The sequence below is a fragment of the Dendrobates tinctorius genome, unplaced genomic scaffold (genome assembly GCF_039654945.1).
Source record: "Dendrobates tinctorius isolate UK_male_01 unplaced genomic scaffold, ASM3965494v1 ptg000029l, whole genome shotgun sequence".
In the NCBI taxonomy this organism is placed as follows: Eukaryota; Metazoa; Chordata; class Amphibia; order Anura; family Dendrobatidae; genus Dendrobates; species Dendrobates tinctorius.
In genome coordinates this window covers 57633413-57652161 of record NW_027361697.1, presented here as the reverse complement: position 1 = coordinate 57652161, position 18749 = coordinate 57633413, and the positions used below count along the sequence as shown (strand labels likewise).

General features: G+C 45.2%; 1 protein-coding gene across 4 annotated transcripts in view; it reads right to left on the bottom strand.

The window, feature by feature from the left end:
• Positions 1-18749, bottom strand: part of PTPRC (protein tyrosine phosphatase receptor type C) — a 253456-nt gene that overhangs the window by 56791 nt on the left and 177916 nt on the right. For all 4 annotated transcript variants that reach the window (XM_073571743.1, XM_073571744.1, XM_073571745.1 and 1 more), the window contains one exon: positions 14819-14986. In XM_073571743.1, the coding sequence (XP_073427844.1) occupies positions 14819-14986 (168 nt within the window). The remainder of the gene's footprint in view (positions 1-14818; positions 14987-18749) is intronic.

Genomic DNA, 18749 nt, shown 5'->3' with positions numbered 1-18749 from the left:
TGAGATATAGAGACTGGCCCTCCACAGCGACCCAATGGGGCCATGTTTGGTCTCCACATGACAGGCAAAACAATCCGCATTCACTGGTACTTCTTGTGTCCTGATCCGATCATGCTGTAGAAAGTTACCTCCTTTCTTAGATACTGGGAATAAGTTCTGCAGGGAGCTAAAGGGTGGACATTATTAGCCCACCCTCTGACACAGGGGGAGGGACCCAGCATGCTTAAGAACTAGCAGCACATGGCAGAGAGACACTCTCTCACAGAAGAACCAGACGATGATGATCTAAGAAGGAACTGGGGACAGATCTGCCAAGGGGAGCAGCGGCCCGCAATTTAGGGTCTGTCCGCAAACTAAGATTCTTGTACCTGTGGACTGCAGAGCTCCTGGCATCCACATGCAACCTACAACCTGGTAAATTGACCTCCAGCTTAATATCTCTAAGTCTTGTACCCTTATTGTTATATTTTACTCTGACTGCAAATCCACTGTAATTCCATTGTATAGCTTACTGTATATTTCTGTAATTATCTAGTGCGCCCTTAAGGCAATTAAACCATAAAATTAATCTTGGGCTAATGCTTTTACTCTGATTACGAATCTTAGAATACCCAGCGGGTAACAGGACATCCTCCCCAGCGGCCATTTGCTCTAGGTGCAGTTCCCTTACTGACCTGAGAGACAAAGGGGGCGTCGGAGAGCTGTGCCTGTGTAGTTACATCACATTAGTGACGTGGGAGGAACTGGTCTTTCCTCCACAGGGAGGCCAAGTCCTTTGCATCTAGAGTCATTGGTACAGCCAAAATACATGTATCTAAAGCAATCTCATTAAGCTAAAATAATGACAAGCACTCCAGCCTTATCCGTCATTTTCCTATTAGTTAATGGTTTGGATTGAGGTTCCATTCACAAGTCCGATGTTCTTACACGCATACTATCCATTACCCTAAGACCGGGGTCACACTTGCAAATGTGATGCGAGAAACTCACGCAAATCTTTTATATCAATACCCGGCACTCTGGACTGGAGTGTGCGGTTGCATAGAAATACATGCAGCAGCACACTCCGGAGACAGTGTCGGGTATTGATGAAAGAGACTCGAGCGAGTTTCTCCCATCACATTTGCAAGTGTGACCCCAGCCTAAGAGAGACCAAGTGAACACATTAAAGTATATTCCTGTGGAACATCAAAAAGAAGAGATGTGTTTTGCAAATCCAGTTCCTCAGGGGCATGCTGGGACAGCTCAGCAGTGAGTGATTACATCCTTGGAAGAATACGGATATCAACCCACCACTATCTATAGTATCCTAATAAGGTACTAATCACTACAAATGAAATGATCTTTACATAGTCACAGTAAAATAGATCAATTTGGTTAATTTATTTAATTTTTTTACTATGTTGTGCTAATTTGACTACATCTATACATGGTGACATGTAACATTTTTAGAAACACTCCAACTTCTGGCAATTTTTTTAATTTCCTAGAGACCTTTCTTAGTCCTTTTGTGAAGGTAAATTCTGTTAAATATTTAAATAAAACGTGAATATTATGGATGTAGTCTAATTTTATTTACATGGTTATTGTGGAGCAGTCCCTTTTATTTATATGGCTGTTATTACTATGGAAGCTCATTAGATCGGGCAATAGGAAAATGTACAATTCCTTATTGTTTATGTCGGGCAGTATGAAGAGTGTAATAATAATAATAATAATAATAATAATAATAATAATAATAATAATAGAACTTTGATTATGTCTGAGAGAAGGTTAGTTGGCAAAATAAATTAAAAAACAAACACTTCTGCCATTCACATCTTAAGTGAAGGGGTTAAGTTTGGAACTTTTGATCTCAGTATACTTTATGGATGTGTTAGCCTCGTTATATTCACTCATCAACATTGACATTGCAAGACAAAGAAGGAAAAATAGTGACATTACGGACATCACAGGATCAAAAGACATGGTAATGATATGCAATTTATGGAAAAATGAAAACAAAATTTCAGAGCATCTCGATTTATTAAATACTAGCTGAAGAGCCCGGCGCTGCCCGGGCATAGTAACTAACTGTGGTTAGTTATAGAAAATTATAATTATCCTCCATCCCATAGTCCCGTGCCCATATACCCATCATACATATCCACGATACCATAGGCCCGTGCCCATATGCCCATCATACATATCTTCCATCCCATAGTCGAGTGCCCATATACCCATCACACATCCTCCATCCCATAGTCCCATGCCCATATACCCATCATACATATTCTCCATCCCATAGTCCCATGCCCATATACCCATCATACATATTCTCCATCCCATAGTCCCATGCCCATATACCCATCATACATATTCGCCATCCCATAGTCGAGTGCCCATATACCCATCACACATCCTTCATCTCATAGTCCCATGCCCATATACCCATCATACATATCCTCCATCCCATAGTCCCGTGCCCATATGCCCATCATACATATCCGCCATCTCATAGTCCCATGCCCATATACCCATCATACATATCCTCCATCCCATAGTCCCGTGCCCATATACATATCCGCCATCCCATAGTCCCATGCCCATATACCCGTCATACATATCCTCCATCCCATAGTCCAGTGCCCATATACCCATCACACATCCTCCATCCCATAGTCCCGTGCCCATATACATATCCGCCATCCCATAGTCCCGAGCCCATATACCCATCATACATATCCTCCATCCCATAGTCCCGTGCCCATATACATATCCGCCATTCCATAGTCCCGTGCCCATATACCCATCATACATATCCGCCATCCCATAGTCTCGTGCCCATATACCCGTAATACATATCCTCCATCCCATAGTCCGGTGCCCATATACTCATCACACATCCTCCAATCCATAGTCAACCATTATGACATCATAATGAGCGGCGGCGGGGCTTGCAACCTATGATGACATCAGCGTCGCCATGGCAACCATTCTGACATCATAATGAGGGGCGGGGCTTGATGCGCACACACTGCTTCCCCAGTATGCAAATAGGGGCATTGTGACATCACAATGAGGGGCGGGGCTTGACGCGCACACACTTTTCCCCACAGTATGTAGATAGGGGCAAAATTGTTTGGTGAATTGGAACGCGCGGGGTTAAAATTTCGCCTCACAACATAGCTTAGGACGTTCTCGGGGTCCAGACGTGTGACTGTGCCAAATTTTGTGGCTGTAGCTGCGACGGTGCGGATGCCTATCCCGGACATACACACATACACACACACACACATACATACATACACACATACATACACACTTTGAGCTTTATATATTAGATTGATTATGAGCACCACATGCAGAAATACACGTACTTATAGCCATTCCTGCTATCGATGAGATTATTAATGGTTGCCTGAGGAATGTTCTGTCATTCTGAACTTACTTGAGGATCCAAATCATCAAGATCTGCTGCTGGCAGCTCCTTTTGCAGTGAGCTCAATGGGAGACAAGCCCAGAGTTGCTGTGAGCTATGGTAACATGCATGTTCATAAGCAGCATGTTCAGAAATGGTTTACTTTACTCCATTTCCACATCATGTGTCTTTATGTTTAATTCTTTTGCTATCCTTGAACTTTTTATTGGCTCTATGTATGAATACATTTATGAAATTGTCTTCTCTATTTATGTGATACATGCCATTGTTATAGATTCATTATCCCTCCAGGTCATACAACCGTACTATTATATTCATTTATATTTAATATTATATACTAGCTTGTTACCACTACCAACCACCCCTGATGAAGCGTTCATGAAACGCGTATTGGGTATACTTGGTAGATGAGCCCCTTTGATCTTGGCTGCCAGGATGCATACTATTATATTCTTATACTGACTGCATCTTTACCTAAATACAATTTTCCCCTGGCATGCCGATCTTATTTCCATTGTATATGCATATGTCATTATGAATTGATCATGTTTTATCTTTTCTCCTGTAATTATGACCTTCAGGGTTTTTCTCCCCTTTGGTTCAACCACCAACACCTGTTATTTATGTCCCCTGTGTTGAAAAAAATTACAATTTTTATTTTATTTTGTCTACTATTTTTTTTTCACAATAAAAGTTGTTTATTATTTTGATTAACTTTTCCCTGTCCTGCACTTCATGAATATTAGTCTCTGCGTTATGCTAATTCTATTTTGGACTCACTACCCCTCTCTGGGTCAGTGCATACAGTACTGTACATGCAACACAAAAATCTGATTTAAACAAAAGGTAATTTACCATTGGTAACATTCCTTTAAAATATGTAATATGAATGACTGAATTAGTTCCATATAACTTGACAACATTGCTTAGGCATAGGAAGTCAAGGTCATCATGAAAAGCGTTGGATGGCCAGGAAAGTGCCACCAGCACTGATTAGGTACCGGAGTCACGTGGCCTCATGTGAGCCCTGGGAACGCGAGTGCTGACACCGCTTGAACAGCACCGGCACAGGAGATGAGTATAGGTCTTTTAATATTAAAGGGGCAAACATTCAGATTGAGAAAGGGTTGTTCTATTAGAGGACAACCAATTTAACTATTTCACCCTTGGCTTTTTTATGAAATCTAGAACATTTTGCTGTTAGGGTCAATATTTTTTTAAAATACTTTCTCTTGATAGTGATCCAATGTCTTCTTTACTTCAAATCCAACAAAAGATTGATTGGTCACTATAATGACTTAACCACCCTATACACATTAAATTCACGAAGGCCCAACCTGACGATATCGACGGGCTCAGTTAACAGTGTAATTTGTATGGAGTCTTCTTGTCTCTCCTCCCAACAGATGATGTTGGAAGAGATAAGGATCCATCATGTCTGATTTTGAACTGTTTATCCTTTTGTTTTTAGTGAGATAAACTGCTACCTGAGGAGTCTGGCAGTGGATATCTCGTAGAGAGCACATCCTGTGTATGGAAGAGTCAGGAGAGATACATATCGGTCGAATGATTGGCCAAACCATCCGTAACCCCATCTATTGTGTAATGTCCCCGTCACAACTTTTGTGACGCAACAGCGATCTCACCAGCAAGATCGCTGTGTGTGACAGCGCCCCCCTGCCGGGTATCGCTGATCGTTGATGAAAGGTCAGGACTAGAGTTGAGCGAAACGGGTCGAAAAATGTCAAAAGTCGCCGACTTTTGTCAAAGTCGGGTTTCATGAAACGAAACCCGACCCTAGGATGAGGTCGGCCACGAGGTCGGCGACTTACGCGCCAAAGTCGCGTTTCAAAAGTTTGTTTTGCGCTCTTTTTCAGCCAATCAGGATCCACGGACACTGTGGGCAACGTGATGACATAGGCAGGGGTCACCACCATCTTTCAGAAGGGCATGCAAGTGATTGGCTTGCTTTGGTGGGCGTCACAGGGGGTATAAAAGGGCGTGCACGCCGACCACCATCTTACTTCTGCCAATCTCAGTATAGGGAGAGGTTGCTGCTGATTCTGTAGGGAGAGCGTTAGGCAGGGAAGAAGACAAAAAAACTGCTTCTGCTGCTAGCGATTTGGCCTGCACAACACACCAGTCATTGTGTGTTCAGTGCAAGGGGAGGCTATATAGTGGTGTATCAGTGGTGTTGGTTGTTGGGCTGCCTTCTAAGGCTTCCTGACATTCCTGCATTGCTGTTTACCCACTGCTCCGCAAACTGCTTTTTTAAAAGCAATCCCAATTTTTTTTTTTTGTCCTGCTGAGAAGAAAAAAAAACTGCTTCTGCTGCTAGCAATTTGGCCTGCACAACACACAAGTCACTGTGTGTGCAGTGCAAGGGGAGGCTATATTGTGGTGTATCAGTGGTGTTGGTTGTTGGGCTGCCTTTTAAGGCTTCCTGACAGGCTGGCATTGCTGTTTCCCCACTGCTCCGCAAACTGCTTTTTTAAAAGCAATCCAATCTCCCTTATCCTCTAGTCACTTTTGTCACAGCTGTGCCATCGAGCCTGTGACATAGCGCTCAGATATCAGTGGGCCTCACACAATCCAAAAGTGTCCAGTGTCCAAAAGTGTGTGCAGAGATTCAAAATCTCCCTTATCCTCTAGTCACTTTGGTCACAGCTGTGCCATCGAGCCTGTCACATAGCGCTCAGATATTCATTGGGCCTCACACAATCCAAAAGTGTCCAGTGTCCAAAAGTGTGTGCAGAGATTCAAAATCTCCCTTATCCTCTCGTCACTTTGGTCACAGCTGTGCCATCGAGCCTGTCACATAGCACTCAGATATTCATTGGGCCTCACACAATCCAAAAGTGTCCAGTGTCCAAAAGTGTGTGCAGAGATTCAAAATCTCCCTTATCCTCTCGTCACTTTGGTCACAGCTGTGCCATCGAGCCTGTCACATAGCGCTCAGATATTCATTGGGCCTCACACAATCCAAAAGTGTCCAGTGTCCACAAGTGTCTGCAGAAATTCAAAATCTCCCTTATCCTCTAGTCACTTTGGTCACAGCTGTGCCATCGAGCCTGTCACATAGCGCTCAGATATCAGTGGGCCTCACACAATCCAAAAGTGTCCAGTGTCCACAAGTGTCTGCAGAAATTCAAAATCTCCCTTATCCTCTCGTCACTTTGGTCACAGCTGTGCCATCGAGCCTGTCACATAGCGCTCAGATATTCATTGGGCCTCACACAATCCAAAAGTGTCCAGTGTCCACAAGTGTGTGCAGAAATTCAAAATCTCCTTTATCCTCTCATCACTTTGGTCACAGCTGTGCCATCGAGCCTGTCACATAGCGCTCAGATATTCATTGGGCCTCACACAATCCAAAAGTGTCCAGTGTCCAAAAGTGTGTGCAGACATTCAAAATCTCCCTTATCCTCTCGTCACTTTGGTCACAGCTGTGCCATCGAGCCTGTCACATAGCGCTCAGATATTCATTGGGCCTCACACAATCCAAAAGTGTCCAGTGTCCAAAAGTGTGTGCAGAGATTCAAAATCTCCCTTATCCTCTCGTCACTTTGGTCACAGCTGTGCCATCGAGCCTGTCACATAGCGCTCAGATATTCATTGGGCCTCACACAATCCAAAAGTGTCCAGTGTCCAAAAGTGTGTGCAGAGATTCAAAATCTCCCTTATCCTCTCGTCACTTTGGTCACAGCTGTGCCATCGAGCCTGTCACATAGCGCTCAGATATTCATTGGGCCTCACACAATCCAAAAGTGTCCAGTGTCCAAAAGTGTGTGCAGAGATTCAAAATCTCCCTTATCCTGTAGTCACTTTGGTCACAGCTGTGCCATCGAGCCTGTCACATAGCGCTCAGATATTCATTGGGCCTCACACAATCCAAAAGTGTCCAGTGTCAAAAAGTGTGTGCAGAGATTCAAAATCTCCCTTATCCTCTCGTCACTTTGGTCACAGCTGTGCCATCGAGCCTGTCACATAGCGCTCAGATATTCATTGGGCCTCACACAATCCAAAAGTGTCCAGTGTCCACAAGTGTCTGCAGAAATTCAAAATCTCCCCTGTCCTATAGAAACCTTGTACCTTGTTTTACATTACTATATAGTTTGTTGGATTTTGTCTACATTTCTACCAAAAATGAGGAAGGCTGGTGGAAGAGGCCATGGAATTGGGCGGGGGTTGGCAGCTGGTAATGATGGTGTTGGTGGTGGATCTGATGGTAGTGGCAAGAGCAAAATAGGACCGAATGCAGGAGGTGTTGAGCCTGCGTCATCGTCTGGCTACATAAGGCCTCGAACGCTTAGTTTTCTAGGAGTTGGCAAACCGCTTTTAAAGCCAGAGCATCAGGAAAAAGTTTTGTCTTACATTGCTGACTCAGCCTCCAGCTCTATCTACTCCTCTTCTTTAGTTGTAAAAAGTAAAAGCACTGAGTCGTCATTGGAGGCTCATGTTCATGAACCACACCTTTCCTTGTGTCCTTCACCCCAACCAAGATTGAAGGATGACGCAGGCCATAATACTGATTACTCCATGGAGCTGTTTTCACATACCATGCCTGGATTATCAAGTCAAATGGTGAATTACCCAGGCCAAGATGAATCTGACATGGAGTGCACTGATGCACAGCCGCTGATGGATGATTCTGCTGGTACATTCACTCAGAGCACTACATTGTCCTCGCAGTGTACAGAGCCAGATTCTGACCCTGATGAGACTCAGGTGCCCCTTCCCGCACACTATACCACCATACACGGTGACACAGAGGAAGGTGCACATGACATAGAAGAGGAGGTGATGGATGACCCAGTTGTTGACCCAGATTGGCATCCATTGGGGGAAGAGGGTGCTGCTTCCAATAGCTCAGATGAGGAGCATCCACAGCAGACATCGACATTGCAACAGCTGTTATCTGGCAGGCCCGTAGCACTCCAAAGACAGGTTCCAAACATCAAAAGAGTTGCTGGACAGCTTGTCCAGAGGGTCAAAAGATCACAGCGTGCTAGGCCGCAAAATGTCTGCCAAAGTAGGAAGAGTGCAGTGTGGCACTTTTTTGAACAAAATCCTCATGATCAGGCCAAGGTTATCTGTAAGAAGTGCGCAAAGACCTTTAGCCGAGGGAAAAATCTGAAAAATTTGAATACCAGTTGCATGCTTAGACATTTAACCAGCATGCAATTGCAAGCGTGGACACAACACCAAACCTCAAGTGCCACATGTGCAACTGATCACAACGAAGGTAGTCAGCAACGCTACATTGTTTCCCCCACTGTAAGCCCACCGGTTAGCACAGCAGCAAATGTTGAGGTGTCGTTGCAAGGCCACAGCAGTCAGGGAATCCCACTGTTATATCAACGAAAGACTGATTCTAGGCCATCAGAAAGAACACCAACTCCATCACCATCATCAACCCTCTCTCAGTCCACCCTGTCCACCGCTACTTCCACCATATGCAGCTCTCAAGTCCAGCTCACCCTCCCAGACACTATGAGTAGGTCAAGAAAGTACTCAGTCTCTCATCCGCGTACACTGGGTTTGAACGCCCACATTGCCAAACTAATCTCGTTTGAGATGATGCCCTTTCGGTTGGTGGAAAGCACAGCTTTCCGCGAACTCATGGCCTATGCAGTACCACGCTATGACCTACCCAGTCGCCACTTCTTCTCTCGCAAAGCCATCCCAGCCGTCCACCATCATGTGAAAGACCGCATTGTCCATGCACGCAGTCAGTGAGCGGAAAGGTGCACCTCACAACTGATGCATGGTCCAGTCGGCATGGCCAGGGCCGTTACGTGTCCATCACTGCGCACTGGGTTAATGTGGTGGATGCAGGGTCCACAGGGGACAGCGGTGGTGGGACAGTGCTGCCTAGCCCACGGTATAGGAAACAGTTGGCTGTAGGCGTTCGACCCTCCTCCTCCTCCTCCTCCTCCAGAAGCGAAAGTTCGTCCACAGAGCGCAGTCGTACGAGCACTCCATCTGCAGCTGCCACTGTTGCACACGATGTGTCCCCCTATCGAGCAGCTAGTGGAAAGCGTCAGCAGGCTGTGTTGCAGATGATGTGTTTGGGCAACAGACACACCGCTGAGGTGCTGGCCGAGTACTTGAAGCGACAAACTGAGTCATGGCTGGGCAGTGTACATCTTGAGGCAGGCAAGGTAGTTAGTGATAACGGCCGTAATTTTGTGGCAGCCAGAGCCCTTTCAAAACTCAGCCACATACCTTGCTTGGCTCACACCTTGAACCTGGTGGTGCAGTGCTTCCTCAAAAATTATCCAGAGTTAACAGCCCTGCTCCAGAAGGTGCGAAGACTGTGCGCGCACGTCTGCCGGTCGCCTGTACACTCCGTTCGTATGCAGAAGCTGCAGCGATTGCTCCACCTTCCCAACCACCGCCTCATTATCGACATTGCAACAAGGTGGAACTCCACCCTGCACATGGTGGAGCGGCTGTGCGAGCAGAGGCAGGCCATAATGCATTTGTGGGAGGATACACGGCCAGGCACTTTGAGAGCAGACATGGAGTTGACAGGTGTGCAGTGGTCGAAGCTGAAAGACCTCTGTAAAGTCCTTCAGTGTTTTGAGGAATGCACACGGCTGGTAAGCGCAGACGACGCCATCCTAAGCATGAGCATCCCACTTATGCGTCTGCTCATGCAAACTTTGACGCACCTTAAGGAGCAGGCGTCTGCAGCCAATGTTGATGAGGAGGAAGAGGAGGAGGGAATCCTTGATGACATTCAGCCATTGTCTGCTCAGGGACCTCTCCTGGACGAGGTGGAGGAAGAAGAGGAGGAGGAGGATGATGATGGGGATGATTACTTAGGGGAGGAGGATGCATCTCGTGGGACAAGTGAAAATGTTGGCGTGGCAAGGTCTGGTACAGGGTTTGTGCGTGACTGGAGGGATGTGGATTTGCCAGAAAGTGCTCCTCCACCCAGCACTCGCAGTGCATCATTGACACCGGGAACATTGGCCCACATGTCAGATTATGCCTTGCAGATCCTAAAAAGGGACCCCGCATTGCCAAAATGATGAACGATGACGACTACTGGTTGGCCAGCATCCTGGATCCACGCTATAAAGGCAAATTACAAAACATCATGCCACAGGAGAACCTTGACCTAATATTGGCTAATAAACAAGCAACTCTGGTAAATCGGTTGCTTGAGGCATTCCCAGCACACAGCAGCGGTGATGGTTCTCACACGAGCCGTACGGGCCGGGGGCAGCTTGGCAGAGGTGTTCGTGGTGCACACTGCAGAAGTGGCATTGGAGACAGGGGTTTCATGACAATGTTGTGGACTGATTTTTCAAATACCGCTCACACAACTGGTAATACTGCATCGATGGAAAGTGACAGGAGACAGCAGTTGTCAACTATGGTTACAAACTACTTTTCCTCCCATATCGATGTTCTCCCACACAGGTCATTCCCCTTTGACTATTGGGCCGCTAAACTGGACACCTGGCCTGAATTGGCCCAATATGCCTTACAGGAGCTCGCTTGCCCACCTGCAAGTGTGCTATCGGAAAGAGTCTTCAGTGCAGCTGGATCAATCCTGACAGAAAAAAGGACCCGTCTGTCAACCCAAAATGTGGATGATCTAACCTTCATTAAAATGAACCATGCATGGGTTTCCAAGGATTTTGCCCCACCTTCCCCTGATGACACATAGGGTGACAGAAAAATGGCTTGCTTTGGTCCACCTCTTCCTGGGACTTCACCTATTTCGCCTTTTGCATCAGCTGAATGTCCAACATCAACATATGCCACTTTCTAAAACTCCCTAACTGTGCTGCCTCCCCCCCCATGGCCGGGGTCACCACCTAGCGCACGACACCGTGCGAGTGCCGTTGCCCTGGACAGGTGGGTAGGCCGACTCTTGGGCGTGGGCACTGGCACAGGGTCCCTCATAGTGCAATCATGTGTCTCTGACGGTGGTGGTGCACACCCGCCGTCAGACACACCGCTGTACTATGAGGGGCCCAGTGCCAGTACCGACGCCCACGAGTGGGCCCCCCTTGCTTGGGCAGGGCCCCAGCATTTGCAATCTTTACCTCTCCCTGCTCCTCCGCTGTGTAATCTGGGCCGTCAAATCCATACTGTGCCTGACACCGTCTGAGCCTGCCTCCTGAGACATGTATTTTGAATGTGTACGCTATCCATACATGTTATCTGGGGATACGGTACCCTTTCTAACCTTTGTGCAATCACGTGCAATCCATACTGGGTCTAACACCGTCTGAGCCTGCCTCCTGCTGTATAGACATATATTTTGAATGTGTACGCTATCCATACATGTTATCTGGGGATACGGTACCCTTTCTAACCTTTGTGCAATCACGTGCAATCCATACTGGGCCTAACACCGTCTGAGCCTGCCTCCTGAGACATATATTTTGAATGTGTACACTATCCATACATGTTATCTGGGGATACGGTACCCTTTCTAACCTTTGTGCAATCACGTGCAATCCATACTGGGCCTAACACCGTCTGAGCCTGCCTCCTGCTGTATAGACATATATTTTGAATGTGTACGCTATCCATACATGTTATCTGGGGATACGGTACCCTTTCTAACCTTTGTGCAATCACGTGCAATCCATACTGGGCCTAACACCATCTGAGCCTGCCTCCTGAGACATATATTTTGAATGTGTACGCTATCCATACATGTTATCTGGGGATACGGTACCCTTTCTAACCTTTGTGCAATCACGTGCAATCCATACTGGGCCTAACACCGTCTGAGCCTGCCTCCTGCTGTATAGACATATATTTTGAATGTGTACGCTATCCATACATGTTATCTGGGGATACGGTACCCTTTCTAACCTTTGTGCAATCACGTGCAATCCATACTGGGCCTAACACCGTCTGAGCCTGCCTCCTGAGACATATATTTTGAATGTGTACGCTATCCATACATGTTATCACGTGTAATCCATACTGGGCGTGAGAACGGCTGGCGAGCTGTTAAGCAAGCTACAGCACCTGTGGGTTGCACACGTAAGTTTTTCATTTTTTCAGGAATGACGGTTAGGCCTAATTCCGGAACTGAGGTTGACCTGCACTTACTGGGAAATCATTGTTCGCGGGTAATAATTGTAATCAGTGATCCCCATCACTAACGTTGTTCAGCGGGTTATCTGCACCTGTAAGCGACAAACGCTGGCCTTTTCAGTGCAGCGCACATGCAGCCACGGACATGTAAGGGCATGACACACCAGTTATTGGCCAATCTCATGTGCCAGAGCCTCACGTGTCCCTCTAGTAAGCCGGACTCGGACCGCGGGGTATGACGGAGTCTCGTTCGTTAACGGAATTAAGCTTGCAATGTGTGCATCTGTTCTGTAGCTGGCATGGTTGAGGTTGCCCGTGTTGAGTCAAATTACGCAGTAGGCTCCACTCCTGGTGGTGCCCTTCTGGACATTCCTTTAAGGTTCAGCTTTGCATGGAGGGTCATGACTCGTGGGAATAACGCCGCCCAATCAGTTAACCTGCTAGAGAGATCCTTCGTTGCTCCCAAGCATGACATCACACTCCCTAGGAAGAAGGTAATGCCACTGTGGCGACCGTACTCCTGGGGGCGACACAAGTGCACTGATGCCCAGCCACTGCTCGATGAATCTGCTGGTACATTGACCCAGACCACTACATTCCCCTCGCACCCTGAATCTGACCCTGATGAAACTCAGGTTACCCTTCCCATATACAGTTCCATCTTACACGGTGACAAAGAGGAAGCTGCAGATGAAAGTGCAGGTTCGGCCCACCCGCCATCAGACACACCACCGTACTATCATGGGCCCTGTGCCAGTGCCGTCGCCAACGAGTGGGCCCCCCCTGCTTGCCCAGGATCACAGCACTTGCAAAGTTGAAATACTGTGCAGTGAGATGGAAGATGGGGACGACGAGGAATCCAGACAAGTACAGGGATTCCCTAGCGAGGAGACTTATTTGATTGTTTTCAATGTTGGGACAGCAATTTTTGGGGAGCACTATACTCTGGAGAATGATAGATGGGGCCCACCATACACTGGAACATTCCAAAGGTGGACATCAGACACTGGAGCAGCATTTACAGGGCCCATTATACACTAGAGCATTAGAAATGGGGCCCATTATGTTTGGAGCATTATTTGGGCCCATAAGACAGTGGAGCTTCATCCATGGGGACCAGCATATACTGTAGCATTATGTGGAGCTCATCATATACTGTTTCAAACATTATATGGGACCAATGATTTTGTATGGAGAAATAGATGGGCCTCGTCATGAGATGTAAAAAGTGAGGTATTTTTCATTGTACTATACCGCTATTTCTCTGCCGTATCGGAGCATGATGAGTTGTGGTACGTGTTAAAGGGGCGCTCTTTCGCCCAGGGCACATGAAAACCTGCAGCCAGCCCTCCCCCCCCACAACTTTAGCCAAATAACCCCCATTTTTCAGTGCGTAACTTGTATTATGAAGTTAATTAAGGTTGACAAGCTTAAGTAAGAAGAATTGATGCTTTTGGCATTCAAATGGGCACTGTAGGTGTGTTTCCTGTCCTCCTCTCACTGCCGACTTTTATTCCCCATTGACTTACATTGGGTTTCGTGTTTCGGGACGACCCCGACTTTTCCCTATAATCGGATGATCTTGCTCGACCCGACTTTTGGAAAAGTCGGGTTTCACGAAACGAAACGCGACCCTAAAAAACCAAAAGTCGCTCAACTCTAGTCAGGACTTTTTTTGGTCATTGATTTCCCGCTGGCCAGTACACATTGCAGGCGGGAAAGCAACGACCAGCGATCAGCACGCTGGTAACCAAGGTAAACGTCGGGTTTCTAAGCAGCGTGCGGTGCTTAGAAACCCGATGTGTACCTTAGTTACCAGCGTGCTGATGCAGGGAACTGGTAACCAAGGTACACATCAGGTTTCTAAGTGATGCGCGCCGCTTAGAAACCCAATGTGTACCTTAGTTACCAGCTCCCTGCATCAGCGCGCTGGTAACTAACGTACACAGCGACGCGCCCACTCGGCGTCGCTGGTGCTGATCGCTGGTGAAGCTGCCTGTTTGACCCTATCACACAAAGCGACTCACCAGCGATCATGTAGCGACACACCAGCGATCCTGACAAGTTGATATCGTTGTCGGGATCGCTGGTGAGTCGCTTTGTGTGACGGGGCCCTAAGACAGGCTTTCTATTTACAGTAAGATTTCTACTGATCAGCTGTTGGCAGCCGTAGTGGCAGACCTATGCAAACTGTACGGAGTCAGAAGAGCACAGCTCTGTGCTGAATTTCAATAGAAAATGTACCTAATGCAAAAAAATACCATTGAGGGAAAAATTACAGCACTAAAGAAAAGTGAAAACAAAAATGAAATGTAATCTTACCTCCTGCTTTTGTCTGTACTAGTATTGAGGCAGGTAGACCCTGATGTTCTGATCTGACATTATTTCCATGCAATTCATTTTCTGATCTGTTATTGTATGCTCTGACAGTAATATTATAGTTTGTGTAAGGGAGCAGATTCCGAAACTTTGCAAATTGATCTGAAGAAACTGAAATATAAAGATAAAATAATACAGATTATTGTAAAATTTCAACAACTAAAGTAAAAAATGTATAAATATAGTTATAAAGGAATTTTTTCTGAAATATTTAAAATAAATGAAATTATATTTGGAACTCAGATTACAAAATGTCCAAAATTATTGTATTTTTTTTTTATCGTGCAAACAGTTAAAAAGTATTGTTCACATAATTGTCAGTATTTCTCACTCCTGACAACTTTGAAATTCCACTCCCTTTCCAACATGCGTTTTTGAGGAGCATGATTGAATACAACATAAAGGTTCATGCACAGTTTTAAAGGGGTTGCCCACCTTATCTTTATTTCGCAGACATGTTGGGGACATGATTTTGTGGAACTTGCTAATATTGATTACAGGTTCTCCTCCTGCTTTTGCTAATGCAGGTTCCTCACAAACTGCACAACTCTGCTGCTCTTAAAATGGCTGGTGGTGGAGCGCGTGTCCTGACCGTCCATCATCCTTATCCAATTAAAAAGTGTTTGCAAGGAAAAGGTGTTTCAGATTGGAGGAGGGTGATGGACAGGTCTGATTACACGCTTCTCCACCACAATGAATTTTGAGAACTGGAGACCTGTACAGTCTGTGAGGAAACTGTATTAATAGGAGCAAGAGGAGAACTGCAATATTTATATATTAGTTAGTGTCACAAAAATGTATTTGAAAACAGAAATCCATGAATTTTGGCAATCCCATTTGTTTTTGACAAGTTACATAAGCCAGCATGTACTGTAAGTGTGTTTTCCTTTTTGTCCTTTCTATAAGAGTTCCAGGTTCTAAAACTTATGTAGTTGCTGTGTGTATGTTCATATTAACCACATACAAAATGTTCATGGTTTGTAGGGAATCTGTCAGCAGGTTTTTGCTATGTATCCTGAAGACAACATGTTGTAGGGGTTAAAAAACAGATTTCAGTGATGCCTCTCTTATCAGGTTCTGAGGTTTTGTTGGTTTGCAACAATTGTTTTAGAACCAGTAGCTTATCATTGCTGGGGCACAGCAGCCATGTCTCCTGGTCCAGCAACGCCCCCTTCTGTAACAGGCACCTTATTGTCTATAGACAGTGTTTAACAGAGCCTGATGTGGGTGGCATTAGTTTCCTCAGCTCTGCTGTATTGCAAAATGTAAAAGTTCTGATTGTGTCAGAACTGCTGCCCCCAGTAATCTAAGTCATGCATCACTGGATTTAGCTTCTCTTTGCCTACATCAGACTGGTCTCAGATGAGGTAGCAAAAACGTGCTGACAGATTCCCTTTCACTGCTTTGCAACCATGTTTGCAAAGTCTAAAATTCGAAACCACGCTGGATTCACACACAATAGGTTTCAGTGTTTTATGACTTACTCCATTGCTAAACTTAATAGTTATCTCACTATTCAGATTCAAAAAGGCAGCTGGATTTCTTCTGCTTTTATACAGGCTATGACAGTACCTCCTGGTTTGCTGTGCTAGACCATGTGATGTGAGAAAGCCCACTCAGCCCGAGGTCATGTGTGATGAAATGTGTAAATTGGGGCATCAGATTTAGGTGACTCATGCAAAGCAAATCACAAACTGTTCAAATTCAGAAAACTTCTATAAATTTGACCCAAATTTGGTTTGCATCAAATTCATTCCCTCATCTCTACTTGCTTCTAACCAAAACTGCTCCAAAAACTTCAATTGCTTGTTATAGTTTTTGAGGCATAACGTTAGCTTTTTTACTGTGCAGTCTTTCAAGCAAACAAAATAAAATAATATGTGAAGACTTCATGTTAAACACCCTGGGCCATGCATGAGGTATCAATGTTTGGACCAGCATTTACAGCTTGGAATTGAAGTATTAATGAGGGCCTGGTGGTTAAGGGAGCAGTGTTAGCCTTCTGAGCTAGGAGACCTCACACCTCATAAAACATCTCCAATTTTTTTTTAATTCTAGCCACACTCAGATTTCACAAATATCAGTTTTATAGACTACTGTTGATAGAAAAATGTAAGATAGTAACACAGGTAGTTGACTGATCAATTGACCCACAGTAAAGCCTGTTATAATGGCACTGAATCAGTCAGCCATGGGTCATGCCTGAGGTGCCAGGATCTGGCCCAGCATTTACAGTTTGGAATTGAAGTTTCAATTAAGACAAGGTGAGTGAGGGAGCGGTGAAAGCCTGCTGTGCTGGGAGCCCTGATAACTCATGCAAAATCTTAAATGTGATTTTTGACGTGGCCACACTCAGGTGGCACAAATATCAGCTTGATATACAACAAATATTATAAAAATGTAAGGCCAGTAACACAGCTAGTTGGCTGAAAGTAATTGCAGGCCTGCCGGTCTGGGAACCCTACTGTTACAGGCAACACACATGAACGAGACCCAACTTGGAGTACAAACATTTCCCAAAATTATTGACACATACCAATAAAGTGTCATCAATTCCACAGAGTAGAAATATTATATTTACGCAGTTTTTTGAAAACTTCAGTTATTGTACAGTCTACTTGACTCCCTTTCTTTGGAAGCTGCACAGCAGTATTATTATAATAATTATTATTTTTTGTTATAGCGCCATTTATGTGAAAAAGGTATACAGAATAAAAACAAGTACAATAATTATAAACAATGCAAGTCACTGATTGCTACTGGAGGAGAGAGGACCCTGCCCATGAGGAATCACAGTGTACAAAGCTTGGGTGAGGATACAATAAGTGAGGGTAGAGCTCCATGCGCACTGGTATGGTGGAGCGATTGTACTGTAGATTGTAGGTTTGTCGGAAGAGGTAGTTCTTCAGTTTCCTTTTGAAGGTTACCATGGTAGGCCAAAGTATGATATGTTGAGGGACAGAGTTCCAGAGTGGAGGAGATCGACATGAGAAATCTAGTATGCGATTGTGGGAAGAGGAGATAAAAGGGATTAGAGAAGGAGATCTTGTGAGGATCGGAGGTTGCGTGAAGATAAGTACCAGGAGACTAGGTCACAGATGTATGGAGGAGACAGGTTTTTTATGCCAAACTTAGGGTTCAGAACCAGAGTCTCTGGGCAATGGGGAGCCAATACAGGGATTGACAGAGGGGAGAAGCTGGGGAATAGTGGGGAGACAGGTGGATTAGTCAGGCAGCAGAGTTTAGGATAGACTGGATGGGTGCGATAGTGATACAAGGGAGGCCACAGAGCAGGAGATTGCAGTAGTCAAGTTGGTAGATGATGAGGACATGCACTAGTGTTTTTGCAGATTCATCGTGTTTTGCAGATTCATGGTTGAGGAATCTGCAGATTTGGGAGATATTTTTGAGTTGAAGTCGGCAGGAAGGGGAAAGGGTTTGGATCTTAGATATGAAGGAAAGATCATAGTCAAACCATTGATTTTGATGGATAGGTCAGCTGCGGGGGTTTGAATGAGATGGTGGGAAATGATGGATTCAGTTTTATCCATGTTTATTTTTAGAAACCTAGCAGAAAACAAAGATGATATAAAGGTCTGATATTGTGAGGTTCTATTAAGTAAGGAGGTGATATCAGATCCAGATAGGTAGATCTGTGTGTCATCAGCATAGAAGTGATGTTGAAAGCCTTGAGACTCTATGAGCTGTCCCAGGCCAAAGATGTAGATGAAGTAGAACAGAGGTAGTGTGTGAGTTGGAGAGACTGAATGTCTTGTAGAAAAGTTTTTTATGGTTCCAGCACACGATGTGAAAAAATTAAGAAAAGCCTTTATTTAATCCATAATTAAAAAATGCAATTCCAGTGATGATAAAA